General features: G+C 37.7%; 1 protein-coding gene across 37 annotated transcripts in view; it reads right to left on the bottom strand.

The window, feature by feature from the left end:
* Window positions 1-4,784: 4,784 nt before the first annotated feature.
* Window positions 4,785-21,159, bottom strand: part of LOC121349827 (sarcolemma associated protein) — a 74,589-nt gene continuing 58,214 nt past the window's right edge. For 21 of the 37 annotated variants that reach the window (XM_041460793.1, XM_041460734.1, XM_041460645.1 and 18 more), the window contains 7 exons: window positions 17,478-17,600; window positions 16,790-16,864; window positions 12,625-12,945; window positions 11,650-11,767; window positions 11,165-11,336; window positions 9,609-9,743; window positions 4,785-5,072 (listed from right to left, as the gene is read on the bottom strand). In XM_041460793.1, the coding sequence (XP_041316727.1) occupies window positions 4,983-5,072; window positions 9,609-9,743; window positions 11,165-11,336; window positions 11,650-11,767; window positions 12,625-12,945; window positions 16,790-16,864; window positions 17,478-17,600 (1,034 nt within the window). In that variant the 3' untranslated portion in view covers window positions 4,785-4,982. Of the gene's footprint in view, window positions 5,073-6,079; window positions 6,176-9,608; window positions 9,744-11,164; window positions 11,337-11,649; window positions 11,768-12,624; window positions 12,946-16,789; window positions 16,865-17,477; window positions 17,601-21,159 lie in introns of those variants that run through there. The other 16 variants (XM_041460817.1, XM_041460669.1, XM_041460758.1 and 13 more) reach the window with 4 other exon arrangements.

The following is a 21,159-nucleotide window of genomic DNA, read 5'->3' on the forward strand; positions in this document are numbered from 1 at the left end:
GCCTACAGTGGTTTTTACCAAGCAATACTGCAAAGTCAGATACCACAGGGTGCACCTCATACTGGGGTGATGTGAGGAGTACAGTGATTTGATTGACAAGGTTAAATCTAGAAGCTAGAAGTCAGTGAACCCAAAAAAAAAAAAAAAAGTTCTGGTGGAAAATCAAGTAAGAATACCAAGCAGGATATAAAGCTTATTGACTATTCATATAATGTTAGTATGGTAATGACTGTAAGGACATGTTCTGTTCTGGCATCTACTCTTCAAAAGATAACATTTGGAAAATTAAAATTTGTTTAAAAACCTGACAACAAAAACTAGAGGGATGAAGAAAAAAAATTAAAAATTCATTCACATAAAGTAGGATTGGAAGGTATGATCATGGTATGTCAAATCCCTAGATCAGCACAAGATTTGCAGCAAAAGAACATCCTCCAAGAGAGCCGTACTGGAGTTCCACCAAAGCAAGATGAACTCAAACACAGGGCTGGGGATTGGTTTGGGTTTTTTCTGAGAGAAGAGTAGTTTCTCACGTACCTTTCTACAGAGGCAACTGATCCTTCTCCTGAAGTTCTCAAAGCAAGAATTCTTTTTTTCTAACAAATGCTGAACTTCTTGACATTCTGCTGCTGCTGCTGAAATCAGACTGAAGTTTTATGACTGGGATATCCAGATTAATAATCAGACGAGTTCCCCTTGCCTTTACAAATGGGAACTTGAGCCTGTAATGAAAACCTGTGTTTCAATTGCTGATTTACTTTCTACTGCTGGGAGCCCTTAGTCGGACACTGGTAGCACCCAGCTTTTAAGCAGGAATGGGTGCAGCTCCTCTCTTCCAAGCAGAAGAACTTGGCTCTGGTTGGACAAACCTCTGCTCACTTTCAGCAAGTTTGTACAAAGTAAAAACCCTGAAAATAATCCCGTATACTGCAGCCAATTCCCCACCAGAGGAGAAAGAGGAATTCTGTGTTCATAAGCATGTGCAAAGAGGGAGTGGGATGAGCAAATCAGCTGGATCTGGGGAATTCAATGCAGCTGTTTGCAGGAAGCAATCACTCTTCCAACAGACCCAGAGGTATATGCAAGAGAGAAGGAAAGAATATGGCTTCTAATTCTGTTATATGATCAATTGCTATTACTAACAGGAGACTCAAATAGCAGACTCAAACTTCTGAGGCAGTTGCTAATGAAACACTAATGGTGGATGAGCAGCCAGAGGGGAAAAAAGGCCCCTGGTGAAACCTGGCCAGCCCCACTTGCAGAGCCAGTGCAAAGGACAGTGGCTTCCCAAAAGCCATAGTGGTGACCTGGTGTTTTAGAGCACTCAGATGCTGCTGGTGGAATGAATTTGGCAGTGGATTTGTCATGGAAAAGATTCAAGCCAAAGAAATGATTCTTGCAAGTGGCAGAACCCTATGGATTAAGGCAGGAGACATTCAAAATCTTACATAAAGCACACAAATCTGGAACAGGTAACATACTTCAGAAGACTTGATTAGAAAAATAACTTAGGGATATACCCCAAAAATACATGCACAGGTGATTGATTACCTTTGCTTCAGCTATCAGTTATCTGATACTAATTCTCACTGTTTTATGAGAACTCTTGCAATAGATTGTGCAGGCTCACAATTCTACATTTAGCACCAAAAAATCCAGACATTCTGCAAAAAGGATGAGGCAAAGACTCTGGAAGAACGCATTTAATTCAGCTACAAGGAACAGGAAAATCACACTATATTTTTCACATATTTGTATTTTTAAATAAAAGGCCTGATACTGTTGTCCCCACGTAGGTAAATTCTTTTAGAATTTAAAGGTGCCTCACTCAAGACACCAGGACAAATCTGAAGAAGTGTTCAGATATTCTAAGATTGATACTAAATCTTCCAAACTGAACTAGCAACTGATAAAACAACTCTCTAACTTTGCTACTATGAGGAAACTTTTTAAAACCTTGAACTTCAGTGCAAGCTCAGAGCACTTGTTTTACAAGTGGAGCATCGCACTTGTGTGAAAAGCTGCTTGGTATAGTAACTCCAAGGCTTAGCTAATCAAGCCTAGCAGAAGAAAGAACCTAAATATGAATGTAAAAGAGCACACACATTCACCATGAAAAAAAGCAATAAAAACCCAGAAAGATTTGTGCAAGGAATCCTTGCAAAATAACTCCACTTGGTGTTTTAGTATCAAAGCACTGAAGAACAGCACCTTCCCAGTTACCCAACCCTTCTCCAGGGATTCTCACAACAGAAGAGTGAACTGTGCATTTTAGCTCATTCCTCATCATTTTGAGCATGCAAATGTCAAGAACTCCTGGAAAAGGCACTATATTAGGGAACCACAGGTATACCTGTAAGCACAAGCCCCCATGCAATGTGTACTATGCACCTGTGTATAGAGTATAAATATGCATACATGCATGTCAGGAAATTAGAAATATTTCTCCTTTTAATACAACCATGTTCAGCCTCAAACTGCAGCTCTCTGACGTGCTAAAGATTTTGGAAAACACAATATTTGTCCTTAAAACAAGGACAACTGAAGCCCCAGGCAGAGCTGCTGTGGTGCAGGGCCCCCCTAGGTGCCCCCAGGGAACCTGGCACCTTCCCTGCTGCCAGGGCTCTGGGAGGGACCCCCACCTCCTCAGGCTACCTGCAGGGAGGAGGGGAGGGAATGCACTGCAAAAGAAACAGCTGACACAGGGACACACAGGGAGTTTGAGATGCTCAAGAGGTGAGGAGGCAGCATCAGGCTCCCTTCCCCCAGCAGGGCTTTCCTCTACTGCCCAGGACCTGCAGCCACTGCTCCTCCCACATCACCACCCCTGCCATGGGCACATCCACCCTGCAGCTCCAGCACCTCGTCCTCCTCCACGGCAATGCGCTCCCAAGCCTTCCGTGACTCTCTCCTACCCCACTTCCTTCTGAACACCACAGACAGAGGGATCAGCTAGACCAAAACTTAAACCAGCACAAATGTGAAATAAAATGTAAAAAAAAAAGTCTTTTGCTCTCACTGGACATGCTGCAGACATTGTGCCTAGTAACTGTGGCAATATCTAGTGCAAAAGAAACTTAGCATGAATCTTTGTTTTCAAATGACATTCAACTCAAACATGCATAGGGAGAGTAAAGTTATTTTATTAAATCATGCACATCACGTGTGTTAGTGCAAATAGTTTAATCTGTACTCCAGAAATTCTATTGTATTTTTATATCTTTACAAAATAGATTTAAAACAATTAATTACTTAAAAAAATGTAATTCTGAAGTTAAGCATTTCAGAACAATATTTGCAATAACCTATATACAAGAGGTACTAAGTACCACTGGCATACGAGTGTTCTGTGGTTGGGTGGCTTCCTGCAACTGAAAAGGATGAAAAGGATGAAATGAATGAACTAAATGACAATAGTTATTTTCTACAAGTCACTTGTGGACTATTTTCTCCAACTAATCATCCTCCCATTAGCAAATCCCATGTAACTTAAGATAGAACCTTTAATTAAATGACAATGACCCTTAAAACCTCACAAAGTAAATTATATACTAAATTTCTATTTAAATATTTAAACTATCTGTCGATTGCCATAACATTCTTTAAAGCCAATTGAATTGCTGAGATGACCTCCCTATTTTGAAGTTTCCTTTAGCAGAGCCATATTATTTACTTTACCATTCTTTAACATATTATTTAAGTCTTTAATAAACTTTTTTGACAGAACTGTTGAGCTGAACAAGACAACTACTGTCTACATTTAATTCAGCACTAACGACAGTGATTCCCACCAAAAGTCAGCAAATAGCAATAGTTATAGTACTTAGATAAAGAAAATAAACTTTGTAATGGGGACCACTGCATCATACTTACAGCCATGTGATAAGGAGCCACAAAATTTTACTACCAAATTAAAATCATCTTCACCCGACAATGTTTCATCAGGTATATGATTCCAATTCCATAGTATTTTATGCATCTAGATTTTCTCAGCTATCACAGACGTACTGTAGCAGTTCTCTTAATAAAGTTACGTCCACAAAAGCTTATTCTAAAGAGCTTCTCCAGCTCAAGTCAGAAGGTATCAAATGACTGAAAAAATAAACTGATACATGTGATATGTGAGAAGGTATTCATACTTTTAAAGAATGTATCTCTTTAAATATATGAAATTTAATAAATTACATTCAAACTAAAGTTAACATAAGTTGAATCAATGCACTATGTCCATCATATGACCAAGTACTTGCTCCCAGAAACACCTTAGGTCACTCAAGAACACACACATGCTTGCACTCGCACACGCGCACACTAAATACTTTAGGCTGGTCTTCACCATCAGTATCTCTATCTCTTTAAGGCTGGACATGAATTGTGTTTATTCCCAAAACCCATTAATAAAGCAATCCTTATGGAAGAAAAATATGCTTCCTTCGAAAGGCGTAGTAAGAGAAGTTTTCTTAAGTCTTGTTCCCAACAGCTCAGTGACTAACAGCAAGTAAAATGATACACTAGTTTAAAAAAAAATAGATCATACTGAAAGGCACTGAGCACACTGCATCTGTTTCCCAAGTATCTGCAAGGTTACTTGGCTTGGATGTCCAAATCAGTATTTTCCTCTTAAGTCTAGCAATCAGATTCTAAAGTCAGTGTCCACGACCCTAGTCATTATAAATAATTTGGTACCAAGAAGCCTGCTTTAGGCCACCATTATAGTATTCAAAACCCCAACATACTAATTTAAAACTTGCATGAAGTTGTAAGCAAAAATATTGCTCACAGAATGATGAATCACAATTTTATTCCCTCTTTATAGACAGATACATTTTATACAGTTTAAAGCAAATGACCCTACTGCTGTTCTCACGCAGAGCTGTGCTGTATTAAGAGGTAAAAAGGAAGAGAATTAATCTGTTTTCCCTCAGTATATGAATGTTGCCAGCTTCTAAAGGGAGGACGGTGTATGGATTCAACAACAGTTCTCATGGAGAAGCTCTGGTTAGGCCTGGGTACAGCACCACGGCTGTTACAGCAACCAAAGCTGCCATCACAGGCATCCAAGGCCATTGTCTCTGTGTGGAGAGAAAAAAGAAATCAATATCATATTTGCTCTAATTCATACTAATCAGTTTACCTCGTGGTTCCTGCAAGTGCTGAGTAGCTGTTGATGGGCACCACTACAGCGTTACCCAGGAGCCCTGCTGCAGGCTAGCCCTGACCTGGAGCACCGCAGCGTTCCTCGAGCACAGGCAGCTCCACAGCTCTTCGCGCCTCAGGGCGGGCTGGAGGACCCTGGGCAGCTCCGTGCTTCCAGGTCTGTTACTGCACACACCTCACAGAAATCTGCCACCGAACGTGCCAAGGCTTGAGATGTTTGAAACATCGCTCATGCCAAGTCAAGGCTAGACAGAGGTTTATGCACATCTTTAACTTTTGACCGTTTAAATCCAGATCTGTGACTTCGTTTGTAGCAGATCCTAACAACACCGTTTTTAACAGACTGTCACAACATTGCATGACAACAATGGCATTTTAAGAGGAGGACACACTGAGAGACAAGAGAAAATGCAAGCTGAGAGTTCAGAATACAAACCAACCACCTATTTCTTGTCTTTTTTTCCCCATCTTTCCATCAGTAATAGTGAGAAAAATTAAAGTGTTTAGAGCCAGAGAGGAATTTCTTAGTCCATAGATAGGGACCAAAGCTTGTTGAATTTTATTATTAGAGGCAAACTCTTCATTTTTCACAGTTAATTAAGCAATTAAGTTTTCTTACAAGCCCTAGCATCGCAGCATTGTGCAAAAGGCAGCCCATTTGCTAAAGACAAACTGAGACCGAGTTAGAAGAGGCACGTTCAAGCACCAGTTAGAACAAAATCCGTTGTTAGAATTAAAGAAATCACGGAGATGTTAAATGATTAGTGGATTGCTCAGCTCGTCAGTGTCAACAGAATGGCATATTAAATGAAGGGTTTGCTTCAGGTAAAGAAACACCTGTGAGCATTTCACCATGCACTATTTGATACAGAAATGGCACAAACAGGTGAGGGACAAACATACATTGACTGAACAGTAGTGCTTGTACCTTTCGCTACCACAATGGGCCGTAACACCAATACAGGAAAGCCAGGATTAGGCCGATGAATACGGCTGGGACGGGTTGTAATATGGAAGGCTAAAGAAGGGAAGGGATATTAAAAATCACTTTGTGCTATAAATCAATCAGGTAAAGATGATTTAGAGAGGGGAAAATAAGTCAGTAAGTTTTGTTTTAAGTGAAATGTATTAAAGACATCTAACACATTACAGCATTATCTAATCTGGTATACAAAGTTAGTACACCATTCTACTCAAATGAACAGGGTTGTTCAAAAATAAAGGGAAGTAAGCAGAAAATGTTCCAAGAAACCTCGTGTCACAACTTGGAATTTAGCACTTGAAAACAATACGAATGTTAAATTGATTTGCCTGTATCTTATTTATAGTTGGTTTTAGTTTTTCTAAGTAAGAGGAAATCCTATTTGGATTTCTTGAGAGATAGACTCACACCAAATATTGGATTTTTCAGCTATTTCTTCATTCCTTGCTAGTTAGCCTTTTCCATTTTCCATCACCAGCCTCTGGAAAAACAATCTTTTTTTTTCCTCTATTAGTGAATCAACTACAATTATGCCCACAGGCAAACCCAGTAGTTCAGACATTTCTGTGAGATTGTAACGTGACTGTACAATCCACATTACTAAAAAGCAGAGAAGCACATTTCTATCAGAGACACCACGAAGCTCAGCATCTCTGCCAGGTCAGCAGCCTTGTGACCAAATGCAATTCTGCAAATTGATCAAATGCTGCAGCTGAGGCAAACCAGCAGCTGGCCAGACTGCAGGGTTCATCCAGCTTACGGCCTCCTCAGAACCAGCCACACTTTTTCTCAGCTGTGTTCTACTCATGGAAACTACTGCACATTCTGGATGGAACAGCCTCTATCTGTGATATGAAAAATTAAAAGCAAAAATGGACCTAAATGCTTTTTAATCTGTCCTTGGAAGACATCTGCTTTCTCTGTATCCTACTCTATATATTTGTGCACACACAAAGACACACAGAGGTTAAGGTCAAACCATGCCAAATATTTTTAAAACTGTTTGTGCTGAAGCTACCTTGATTTTGTTCAGTCAAATAAATAAATGATAAATTTATGCTTAACTTTTCTAAAACATTGTGATTAGTAAGTAAAACCTCATCCTGTTATGAATTTGTAGGAATCACTAATTCATAGAACCTCCAATATGGTTCAAAATACAGGAATATTAGAAGGTATTCTAGTCTTGTTCAATTAATTTTTTTTCAATCAAGGCAAATACTTAAAAAAAAAATTCTGTAAACTATTGAAGACTTTTTCATGCAAGATTATTTTTGTGTCATGGGTGCCACGAATCACAGTGCCACCTTCCCACAGAAAGCCTGTTGGCAGAAATAATCACAGCAGTGTTCAAAAAGTGCCAGAGGTTTAAATCAACCAGAGCAGCTGATGTTCTCAAACCATTCACATCATTAAATCTGTTGTGTAAAGCGCATCAGGAAGTAACCAGTGGCTACAAGCATGCAAACACAAGTGGTACACCACACCGCTAAGCATTTCAAAAACACAGCACTGCAATCTTTTTTAAAAGTAAAACTTAAATATTAAAACTTAACACTTAATTGATATCCCAAATGGAGTACAGAAGCCTTGTGTTTTCTAACATTTGCTGATTCACTGAACAATTCTATAGATATCTTTTTGTAAGTTATACACATCCTTGGCAAATGAAACCAATGATAAATATCCATCACATTCAATGAGAGCACCTCCAAATTATTAGATTTTCCCTTCACAAACTTATCAATACATAACAAATCTCCCTATTGTCAGAGCATTTAACTACGTGCTTCAATGAAATTGTGCATCTTTTTTTAGAATATGAAGATATGCAAACTCAGACACAGATGGGCTGCAAAAAGCAACAAATCCCACAGTGGGAAGTCACATTCTGTCCTCAGAAATGAAGTAGCAGATAATGATTCCAGCATAAAGGGGCAATGGTACTTGAAAAATTTGACCTTGGAACTCAGCCCAGTATCCATGATGTTTGAAACAATCCCCAAGATGGATATGTTTTACATTACTGACTGTGAGTAATGTTTGGTGAGCAGTGAGTTTGCCCTTATATGGAGGATGCTCTTCATCACACCCTGACCTCCAGGTTTCAACTGTCACAATTAACTCCTCTTCTGCAAGCAGATTTTGGCAACTGCTGTGGTTTCTGCTTTCACTTAAATACTCACCTCTAATTCTCCCTAAAATTTTCTTTCAGTTTTTCCACTTTCATCAGGTGCTCCAATTTCCTTCACAGTATTTCAAGCCTTTCCTTTTCCCCCTTTTCCACTGATCATTTGGATTCTGAGGTTAATGTTTTTAACAGAGCAGAAAATCTCACATTCACCATTATTTATTCAGTGTGATCTCTTCTATTAAAATGGGGTGGGGTTTTAGTGTGGTTGTTTTTTACTTCTGTTTTAAGTAAGTCAAGTAACTCAGCATTATCTGAGCACTGCATAAAAATCCTAAGCAAGGATCAGGTTCCAAGAGAATGATGAAATCATACTCCTTAAAATATGTCTGTAAAAAGTGAGAAAGACTTGGAATTCTTTACAACTTTGACAGCTCCATGATGTTCAAGGTTTATATTCATACAAACTTTAGGCATCCAGCAGCCAGCTGATTTAGAGGATAGGATGTGTAAAACCTTCTTTGTAGTCAGAGAAACAGTTTGCTAAAGGCTGTTACAGATCATTCATTATTCTCCTGTTTTGTACTGTGCATTACAGGAGCTGTTCACCCTGCACTGGCCACAGAGGTAGAACAGGAAGGCAAAACCAGCATCCCCAGGGTAGTAAGGCACCTAAAATAAGGTATGATCACCTTATAATATGTCTGCCACACCCTTAATGTTTGGAAGATTTCAGAATCTCAGTAAAATAAAAAGTTGTCTCTAGCTGGCAACTCAGTTCTAATGATACAACCTCTCAAATAAATTGAAAACCAGAAAGCACTATTTTCATTAGTGAATAGCAAGGACAGTTCAGCTGTACTGTTTAAAGCATGAGCCCACCAGAAATAACCATGGTTAAGAAGCATAAGCAAGAGTAAGGTGGGAACATCCATTGTAATCAATACTAATAAAATGAGAACAGCTTGAAAAGGTTTACTCAATTCATTTGCACACAGGTTTGTCAGCTATTACCCCTGTATCATTCTTTGAAATCAGAAAATTTGACTTTTTTCTGGTTCGCTAGTCTTTAAGCCACATGTTCTCAAGAGAGCAGGTATCTAAGGACATACTTAAAACTGTCAAGCCACTGTAAATTTAACTTTCATGTGTAATTGTAACAGTGTAACGATCTGCAGATCTGCACAGGTAGGACCAGAATGGAATTTTGCATAATATGGTACCCAGCTTTTTTCTTTACAAGTCCATCCTTTTCTATTTGACTCTTCCATATTCCTTCAATCAACAGGATTGCCAGTGTCATAACCTGACTTCCCCACACGTTTGGTACAGACTTACATTGTTTCCTTTTTCTTGTAGCAGCTTCAGGTTTTCTTTACATTGTTTGAGCTCCTCGGTGAGTGACTGGTTTTGTTGTTCAGCCACCTCATACTTTGCCTTCAGCTCCGAGAGCACAGTCTGTGTTCTTTCATACTAAAGACAAAGAGAGAACAATCTGTGGACCCCTGGATACCCAGCACATGCTGACATCTGCTTAGCACACAGCTCCCTTTGCTGTCATCTGCCTAGACTAACTCGCCTTGCATCAGTGCACACTCTCTTTTCATAAAAGCAGGGTGGAATTTAGATTTCCTTTTTTTCTAAATTAAAATTTTTTGCCCAGCTTGGCAGGGCTAGGACCACTAAACACAAAGAAATACAAAGTAAATGCAAAGCCTTAATTAATTTCTCATACCAATTATTCATTCCCATATTGGAAAGGACTGTAAAAACTACAGAGATGAAACAAGAAATAGGGGAACAAGGAGTCCTCCACATTTGAATAGTGGTCTAGGCCATCTAGGCTGCAGCTTACATACCTACACGCCTCTAATAGGTGCAAAATTCAACACTGTATTCAAAATTCATCACTCTTCCCACACAGCAAATTCAAACCTAAGAGCAAGGCAGGCATTAAAAAAATATTATGCCTTGTTACTGTCATGCCATAATCCTCAGTGTGGGTCAAGTACAAACAGTACTGGGTGAATATTACATGTTCCTACAGAATAGGTAGCTTGTCCTTTTTCAAACCCACATTGCATTTTTTCTATTCTAGCAGTCCTCCTGACTGGGCTTAATAAGGACAGAACCAATGACCTTCAGTACTGGCATTCACCACAAATTTGGAAGATGAGACATCTTTACAAATACTGATCTGATGACAAAACAGAGATTAAGACAACTGGGATTTTCAGATTCTGAGAACTGTAAGGAATGTGACAGGGATGAATTAACCATGGAGTAAACAAAAGGACTGCAAAAGAAACTAAGAGCAGTGACTGGAGAAACATTCAAAACGTTCATAAGAGGAAGCAAGTAAGTGTTGGAGACTATGGCCTTCTTCCAGACATAATCTTTAGAGGCCAGGCAGATTAAATAAATGCTCAGAATGCTCACACTTCCTTATGCACTTACAAATCCACTAAGATAAAAGATCTTTGTAAAGAATATGTAGTCCCACTGCCAAATAAGAGTTCAAATCTCACTGGGAAGATTAGACTGAAAATTAACTTTGACTCATAACAGCTAAAGAAAGTGGCCCATGATGTTCATGAAGACTCTGAATAATGATTTACCTGTCTGAATATCTTAAAAGTAAATTCACTACAGCAATGCATGTAAATAAAGTTGAGGATGTTCTCAAAGAACATGCCTATTCACCCGAAGTCTTCCCTTTTAGATTTGACTCCCAGTTTGTATTTTCACAGCTACCATTTAAACTGCTTGCAATAAACACGTGAAAAAAATTATTTACTAGGAAAAGCAAAGAATTAAAAATCCCTTTCCTTTTAGCCTAAACAGGTCAGTCATTGGGCATTACATTCTTGCAAAATGGAAATACTTCATGTTACCTCTTTCTGAAAATCTTTTGCTTGACTTTCAGCTTCACTGAGTTGAGTTTTCAGACTGGCTGCATCCCGTTGATGTTTTTCTTTCAAAGATCCCATCTGATTTTCAAGTTCCTTCCGAGACATTTCAAGAACACTTATATCGCTGGTTAGTGCTAAACTCTGCTTCTGAGAGCTGAAAAACAAATTCCAATTGATTCCTTATGCATTTTAAATTTACACAAATTGCCACTTTTCACCCTTGAAAGCCTAACATATGGGTTTTGATGTGTAAGTATCAGCTTAGAGTAATCACAGAAACACAGACCATTATTGCCTCCCTAGACAGAGTGCTGACACAAAAGGCTGGCCATGGTCTTGCTTTTAAATATATGTCCACAGCACGCTATGAAGAATTAACATTTAGTATCTCTTTTGGGAGGAAAAACCACCACCACCAAAACTCTTCAGCTGCTGTGGTACCCCCATGACAAACCTTGTGTCCTTACCTAGAAAGCTCCTTCTCTTGTCGCTGAAGTTCAGATGTAAGCGAAGTATTTTCCTTCCTCAGTTTAACACATTCAGCTTCCAGAGCAATCCACTCTGCCTTCAACTTTTCAAGTTCATCTGCAATGAATAAGTTAATTGAATTAAGTAAAATTATTTCATGACTGCTTCAAGGAACACCAGCTAATAAATGGAGGAAAAGCTGGTATCAGCCATAAATCTCAAATATACTTGTTTGCAATCATGTCACATGAATTCTCTCATGAGCACCTGCAAAACACTACATTATCTTCTACTGTTATGAGGTTTATGACCAGTGCCAGACAAGTTACTTTTTTTCATTAAAGTTTTTTCTAAGGTACAAAGAAGCAGAAAAAAGTCTTTTTTATGGGTCGACTCTAGTATTTTAGAAACAGTGGTAGAAAAGCATATTTGAAGAAAATAATTTCCAAGGCTTGAAAATAGCAAGAGAATCACTCATACCATGCCTCTGTTACAAGGAAAAGAATGTTTAAAGCAATAAGCTTTAGTGACACTTTGGTAGAATTAAAAAGTCAGGAGCTCCCCCTTAACAGGCTTAAACTATAGAGAAGTTACACAAGTCCTCTTGGAAAATTTCTGGCAGTATGAATCCCTCAAACTGTAAAAAGTTTTCCATGTTTTCTAAGTGGAATTACACTTGGTCTACTGATATCAAAGAGCACCTAAGTTAAATTAGGCATAATTGACAATAACTGTTTGATGAAGTTTGATGAACTGTTATTGACAATAACTGTTTAATGAAGCACACAATATGACTTTTGTAACACCACAAGCCTTGGTACATACGCAGATACACACAGGTGTGTGTATACACACACACACAGAGTAAATGCCTACAAAGGGACAGAGAAGCAGTGATGTGAGTAACTGCCATCCATCACAGAGAGCAGCATGCCCTGGCAGCCATGCTCTCTGACATCCTTTCAAGCAAGTACCTTTCAGGCGAGAGGCCTCTTCCCTCTGCTGCTCCTCACACTGCTGGCATTTGAGCCGGAAGCTGGACTGCAGAGTGACAATTTCTTTTTCATAATCCGAGGCATCTTTCCTCCACCGGTCAAGCTCCGCTCGCACCGTCTGCAGCTCAGCTTGCAAGGTAGAAATATCTGTGTCTCGTTCTGAGGCTGCTTTTTCTGCTACTTTTTGAAGTGACAGAATCTCATTTTGAGCACTGACTAGTTCATTTCGAGTGGTTGAAATTTCATTCTCCTTCTCCTTGCGAAGATTCTCAATTTCTTCTTGCAACCTTCGCAACTGAGCTGGAAAGCAGAGATTCATGTTAATATTTTCTCAAACTGTATTTACAAAAAACCTAAAAACCCATACCTCCCTTTCTCAACACACTGATATTTAACAGGATTAAAGAAGCCTAATGCAATTGAAAAAATATATGTACCCTGTCAAATGCTTTACCCTTAAAGAGGCAAGTATGTGGGCCATGTAATACGTAGAGTCAAAAGAAACAAAAATTATGTCTGGACAAAGCTTTCTTAGCCAAGGCTGTGCTGTGTGTGTGATACCAAAGCAACTTTCCAAAATCTGAAAACAAGATTTAGATCCAACATCACTGTAAGCAAAACAAGTATTAGAGGACAAGGACATTGGGGCTTTCAGGGAAAAGAGGAAAATCAAGAAAGCTTCTGTCACAGGCCAAACATTTGCAAAGCTACACTGGAAATGTCTGCCTGTTCAGCAGTTAACTTGTGATGTCTATAAATATTTGAGACAGAATAATTTCTACTCTGTTCTCAACATGCAGAAGAGGAAATACACATTATTTCTTTGCAAAATCCATTTTTAAAAGCACAAGATGAATTTTAAATTGAAAGGGACAGCTGCACCATGTACACCGAGCTAGAAGAAGGTTCTTTAGTATTTTAAGCTTACTGTAAATGTGAAGCAGTCACATACACATGAGGCTACTTGACATTTCTGCACAAAGCAAACCTTAAATTATTCCCATCTAAAATGCTTTCATTACTAAAGACATCTCTGAGCACAATTTTTCATAAAAACATACACAAATAGAATCCAGTGCAAACAGTTAAAAAAGAAGTACAGTGCGGAGGAAAGGGAAGTATGAAAGAACAGGAGAACTACAGTTATAACACTGACGGGAGCAAAGTGCTTAATTTGCTGTTGTTCTATTTCACTTTCTTAAAAAAATATATTTCACTGATTTCAACATGTAAAAAAGCAATTATTAAATTAATGAAAAATTACTCTGAGAAGAAAAGGTAAAATTCTTAAGAGCACATGAAAAACTAATGTAACATACTGTGGAGATTCAAAATTACAGATTTAAAGTTTTATGTTTCAGAACCAAAGGGCAAAACAAGGACAGTGAAACACATGGGGAGGATAACCAAGGCTGAGTAATCTTCCTAGGTTACTTGTATTTATTTTTGTCATCTCAATCCATTATAGAACATGACAGGAAGAATGTGAGTAAGTCTTGCTGTAAACTGATAGAGCATCAGAGCTACTCAAAAGAGACCTGCACCTCCATGGCAATTATACTTGAGTTTTTCAGCAGCTACATATGCAGCAATACAGAAAGAATTCATATACTGGTGCAACCTAGAAACTTTGTTGATGTAACATAGTTGATGTGCTATCAAGAAGAAAAATTCACCTTTTTTGTGCCCTCCTCTAAAAAGGCTCCAGCAAGGCATTTATCTCATTAAATACACTAAAGAACCTATGAATTATCCAATTCCCCACTTTGAAGGAAAAAGACACAATGGGAAAAAATACAGTAGTTATTATATACAGTAATACATAAGAGCTATTATAGACAATAGTAAATTAATTTCATGGCAGTTATGTGTAAGATGAAACAGTCTATCTGTTCCAAAACAAAAACATTTGCAGCATAATGGATTTTGAAATAAAGATGAGCAAAATGAGGCTTACTACAACCTTGTTTGAAAATAATTTCTACAGGCTTATACTAACAGAAAGCAAACGAAGCAGTGGGTGAGAACAACCTGACAGCAGGAAAACACATGATGCATCAGCAATTCCCTTTCCATGCATCCTTACATTAGAAGCTTTGAACCTACCAAAACAGTATGGACTAAAACACAAAGAACTACAACTTGCTAATACAGCAGGTGCCTGAGCAAAGGAATGCAAACCATATCTTCCTGATAGCATTTTCTTCAAGCCAAGCTAAATTCCTGCTTCTTGATGCTGGCAGCATTTCAAAGAAACGTGTTTTTTTTTTATCCTGTGCATGCTGTGGATGAACAACTCTCCCTTTATATGTTCAGGCATGAAAACAAGCAGAGCCTTGGACTGAAAATCCAAAGACACACACGAGTTCTAAGTTAGGTGGAGTTGTAGAAATAACTTACACAGGAAAGTCACTACTAACAATATGGGAATGGTTTCTGAAGCATTGGATATAATTTGAGAGGACAATTAGAAATAAAACTTCCATTACATCTCTCGTTTATGTAAGCCATTACCTCATCTAAACTGAATGCTTTGCTTCTTTCACTTTTTTTAAATAAGGAGCAACAAGTTACTTGAATTTCCTTGCTCTACCTATGTATTCATCTAACGAACCTGACACGTAGAGACATGACCTCAGCTGCTTCTCTGGCACTTTCTCTTCTCCATCACAAACAAAGCCAACAACACTGGCTGGCCTAAAATACTGATTCCCTGAAAATACTTCTAGAAATGTTACTTCATGAAGCTGCCAGTTGTTTTTTTTTTCCTTCCCTGCAGTTCACAGGGGCTGCCAAGAGAATCCTGACAGCTTTTCCCAAACTGTGAGATGTGTCACACCCTAAAAGTGTGGGAAGCAGCAAAGCACAGAGTGAACATCAGAACATTCTGAACTACGACAGGGAGAGGAGGAAACATTAGCAAGACCTCTCTGAGAAGGATCCAGAAAACAAAAAAAGTACTGAATTGAGAAGAGGAATCCTGCAATTAAGTTTGGCTCTGTCAAGTTTCTACTTTCATTCTCTCTTTTTAGGAAAAAAAAAATTCCTTTTTTGTTGTGCAGAGAAATAGCTATCAAATATTTTCTATTTCTTGTTACAGCATTTACTACTTGGAGAATTCTCACTTTTAGCAAGATAACACTCAAAATTAAATTGCTCCTCCCGTTCTGAAGATGAGCATTCTTTAAGCTTCTCTTTTGTACAAGAGCAATGACAGAAAATGTCAAGGTTCTTTGCTGACAGCCACATAAAACAGAGCTATTACAGAAGTTTTTCAGTGTAACTACATGACAAGTACCACATTACCCAACAAACTACTGCCCAGAAAATAATTTTCTAGGGCTATTTTGACTTCCTAAGAAAGTAAGGACTGTCAGTCCACCTGCTTGTTTGCTCATCTGCCTTCCAGACATTTTTGGGTTAAAAGCAAATGATATGCAGACAAAGATCCCAAGGATGAAGCTCCTGAGTTTTGTAATAATCAATGGCTGAGTAGCTCTTCAAACTAACACTTGCTCTAAGGAAATTACAATGTAACATAGCCTTTTTTGACATTAAGGCTGGACAGACTGACAGACTCTTGGCCAACGAGCTCACTCACATGCATGGATGAGAAGTTAATGTGATACTGAACACCTGACTCAGAAGTTGTGTAAATCACTGGATTACATCCTGCTGTATGCATTTTGAGCTGAAAAGAGCACGATTGAGTATATAAATTTTCAAAAAGGCATGGACAGGGTCTCTGCTGCAGCAACTTTACTGCATGCTCTGATGCTGGATTTGGATCAGGATGAAAAATTTCTTTAAGAGGATCCTATAAGGAAGTGAAGAGACTGACTAGAACAAGAACACCTATAGCTTCTGAGTCCTCTGAAGGCAGTCTCATTTAGAAGTGAGAAAGACTAAAGGGAGATGAAGAAGAGGTACCTATACACACTACATCTTTTGCATTTTTTAAATTACTATTACAACCATAGGAATTTAAAGGAAACATTCCACAACAACATTCAAAGATATGGTGAAAGAAATCAGATTTAAAACATACACTCAACTAAACATTTTCCTTTCTTAGTGACTATGATGCCACAGAAACAGTTAAAATTATATAGCTTCTCTAACGAGTGGGGGAAAAAATTCCTACCTTGCAGAGCATTTATTTGCTTGTTGGATTCTTCAACTTGCACTCGATATGCTTTTCTCTCTTCTTCCAAGAGAGCTACAAATAAAAGTGAAAATGTGCCCAAGAGTTTTTGTTAGTAACATGAATTTCACCTGTGTAATTAATTTTAGTCACAATCTCTCCTTAAGTGAAAAGATTAGCCAAACATATTACTTCAGGAAGTTATCAAAGGTAGTAAAACTGTGTAAGTAGTTTAATAAAAGTTAATACTAGGACATCATTCCATTATTGTGGTAGTATTACAATTAATTTGAAATTCATACAATCTGTTGCCTGATCTGAAAACTCCGTGTGTGCTAAATGTAAACTGGTATGAGAGGAAGGAAAAAAAGAAAGGCTGTAAATATAACCCCTAATGAACACTGAACAATATGCAATTAAACTGAACTATACTATTTCCTCTTAAAAACAATAGAGCTACATAGCTGATAGGATGATCTAACACAGAGCTACCACTGAAGACATTCAATTACATCCATTAGCTAAATAAGCTAATAATAGCTTAAATAAGGATAGCTGAAATAAGGATGAAATATACTGAGTTCAAGTATGTATTCAATACTATGAAAAGACGTTGGTTTATTTTGAACTAGCTGATATATAGAATTTTCATGAATACCCTACAGAACCAAGTTGATCTGGGTCTCACCTTGAAGTTCAAAGCATTTTTGTTTACTTGTCCTAGCTAGCTCTTGGGCTTCAACCAGCTCCTTGTGCAGTTGCTGAATTTCTTGCTTAGCCTCAGTCTCTGATTGTGCACCCTGCAATTCATCTGATAAAAGAACATTTTCTTTGAATCATAAGTTTGTACAACAGCTTAATTTGCACTGCCATGTGCTGACTGGCAACTTTTTACACAAACCTTCAAAAGTTAGTTAAACTCAAAATTAGAATAGGCAAACATTAGCAAAAATATTAATGTACTTTTTGAAGTAGTAAAACATATGCAAACCTTAGATCATTCATTAGACATAACATGCAATATAAAACAAAAATTAACAAGGAAGGATTAGAGAGTTTTAAAAAACACTGTATAAATTGGCAAGGATTTCTGTATTGACAAAAACAAGGAACAACAAAAGCCTCAGACAATCCTTGACTGTGTTTACAGCTTGTCTCTTTTTAAAGGAAGCTCCTCTAAGCCTGTCTCAGTGCACAGGCTCAGGCAAGAGCTGCTATTCCATGATTCACTACTGCCACCCACCCACTGCATTGCCAGGCTCAACCTCCCTCTCTCCCTCTGGGGACCAACAAGGAAAGGAAAAGATTAGGGAAATTTCCTAAAACAAAATTAAGAAAAAGAAGAAAAATTCCAACCTCCTTATGTCATTCAGTGGCCTTAGTGAATACTAAGATAAATATTGCACTTGATTATTTTTTTTAAACTAGATCTTCAAACATTAGGTATGTCTTTAATATGATCATAAATCTAGGCACATTATTTAGACTCTAAATAAAAACATTTGCTCTTCCCCATAAGTTTTGTATTAGCTAAAACACGTATTAAATGCCTCTTGGGCTTACAAGAGATCACTCGCAGTCACAGACAAATAAAACACTTTTACAGCTAAAGTTTTGGAGGAATTTAAAAGAGGAAAACTAAGTATTTGTTACTAAGAGCAGTGTCCTCTAATGGGCACACATTTAGAAGTTAGATACAGGAACATTCCAGCCAGCAGGCATCTGTAAAGCCAGGAACAGCATCCAGCAAACTCTCATTTACTAGATTTTCCTTAAGCTGTGTCTGTGCACAAACTGATCTTTCAGTAGACACAAACAGCACTAATAAACTCTAAAGGTAGAGGGCTAAAGCTTGATATAAAGCTTATTTGGTGAGAAAGGTAAAAGAAGGAAATTGGTGAAAGAATTCCAGCTGTGTATCATGGGAGAGGGTGGAAAAAGTTTACACAGTTACCTGGTCAATGTCTGCAACTATAGAACACATGGATTTAAGATAAAGGCTTAGAAAAAAGAATACTTCAGTTTGTCTGGACTTTGCATTAATGTGGAAAAAAATAAAAATAAACTATAATTTAGCTCATCATTGTACTTTTGACATTCTTATTTAGCTGTATATGTTATCAATAAAGTAATTATAGATTTTTTTCTTGCTCTTAATTAACAAAATTGCTTAGCAAATCATGCTGAAGACTTCATACTGCATCACTCTAAGGGGCTGTTTTTGCTGCTCTCACAGTAACAAACTGGTGGGTTTGAGCAGAGCTGAGAACACACATGTGCTTTTAGACTTTTTCAGAATGAAATTATGAGAGCAGAAAGAACAGAGAGGACTACATATTTCATCCAAATACTTTGTTTTATGGTTTATTAGCTCTAAATCCAAGTTTCTCTTTACTGAACATGTTTTGTTCTTAGCTTCTCATGGATAAAGATTTAGGGCAATTAGACTTTCAACCCTCTTTAATGAGACTTTTCAGAAGAAATGGATGAGGAAGTCGACAAATTATGCTCAAATCATGCCTGATAAAGAGGCAGTGTCCCAAATCCAGCAACAGACACCCTAAATGAACTTTTATGGTGGCAGTGTTTTCTAGTCAATGAAAGCACACATCATAAAAGACAGTACTGCTTCAAAAGAGATGAGAGGTAAACTCTTTCCTACATCAACACAAAAGGGGAATTTCCATGTGCCTGACATGCTTCTAAATCAAAAGCCAAGAAATATAAGCACAAGAAAATAGTTGCTTTTTAGTATTACCCAAACTGAAAATTAAGTGTCTTGTAGTTCAAAGCAAATATAGTTTTGGTGCTGATTCTAGTTTTGAAAAGTGAGTTGACTTCTTCAGTGAATAGGATTGTCCATTTACAAACAATAAAACTACTAAATATCATCATCCTTCGAATGAATTCCCTTTAGAAGCAAATTCACATCACGACCAACTGTCCTCAGAGAAGGCTAAGGAGTTACCATTAATTACAACAAGGTGCCAGAAAGAATTAAATAAAAAACAAAAGGCCAAATACAGCATTTTTTCTTCCTCATTCATTTTTTCCACCTCGTGGAAAATTTTAATCTGTGATCAGTTTGTTTGCCACACTTTAAGAAATGTTCTCAATTAACACCACTTTGTTTCCCACACAAATACAGTGAGGCTTCCATTAACATTGATTCTAATGGTAATTTTAAAATTGCTTTATAAACTTTTTTTAAACCATTTTAATTTTTTTTTTTTTTTAATAACAGAGATAATACAGAAGCCCACACAGTCGTAACTGATCCTTTATCTGTATGTGCCCAGCCTATGGTAGCAACTTTATGAGCAACCAGTATTTCTTCAAGCCTCAATTCTGAAAGGTCACATTCAGAATTTTGCAGGATTTCTCAGGTTATTCAGAAGACAATTTTCAGGGTACTCTGGTGAAGTCAGACACAACAATTACAACCCTGAGATTTTTTTTTTAGCTTCATAAGATCCACATGTCATATATTTAAAGTAAAGTATCTGGTTATTCTGACATAAAACAATGGTTCCCAAACTTTCTGAGCTGACAGACCACTGCTGATATTCAAAATTTCTTATGTAATTTACCACCATTTAGCAAATCCTCAGCTGAAACATTTCCTACTAAGATTCCATGGATCACTCTTTTAATTACTATGAAAACACAAGGACATGGGTAAGAACAAGTTTACCAGTCTTCCAATGACATTTATTGCTCCTTTCCATCTGTTTAACATTTACCTGCCCTTAACTCTGCAATAAGTAGTCACAAACAGCCTGTTTAAACAGAAGTGTCCAGGGAACTGTTATGAATGGTTAATAAAGTCATTTACCTTGTGGGGGAAAAAACAAAGCCAACTAATCTGTCACAGCTTCCCCCCATCCCCTCCTTGCCAGATTCTGACTTGTAGAAACTTAAATCAAATCCTGAATGCAGTCAAAAATTTTGATGAAAATGTTTGGAGGAATCTACAGCAACCAGAAGTCTCATAATTTTCCTGTTCCACTAATTTGTTTTGTGAATTTTAACAAGACCTCTGCCTTTTCCAGCAGCCGTTTCTGCATTCCAAACAGCCGCCAGATCAAAAATGTTCTCACTCTTCCTTAATTATATGGCTGCATAACAAGTCCACTTGAAAACCTTTCTGAGGCAAATCAGATCCTTTTTAGGGCAAAATCAGGCACATGAAGTCGGTCTCTGAAAAAAAACTCAAACAAAACTGTGGGTTTATAGACTCTTCATAAAAATTAAAAGGGCAAATGATTCATTGCACAGATATTTTTTAATGGTTTCGTGAGAGCAAAATAGGGAGGCCCAAAAATAGCCTCAAGAGGAAGAGAAAAGTTGCTGCCAACCTCTGTTTTATA

This window comes from Pyrgilauda ruficollis, unplaced genomic scaffold (genome assembly GCF_017590135.1).
Source record: "Pyrgilauda ruficollis isolate IOZ18807 unplaced genomic scaffold, ASM1759013v1 scaffold10, whole genome shotgun sequence".
In the NCBI taxonomy this organism is placed as follows: Eukaryota; Metazoa; Chordata; class Aves; order Passeriformes; family Passeridae; genus Pyrgilauda; species Pyrgilauda ruficollis.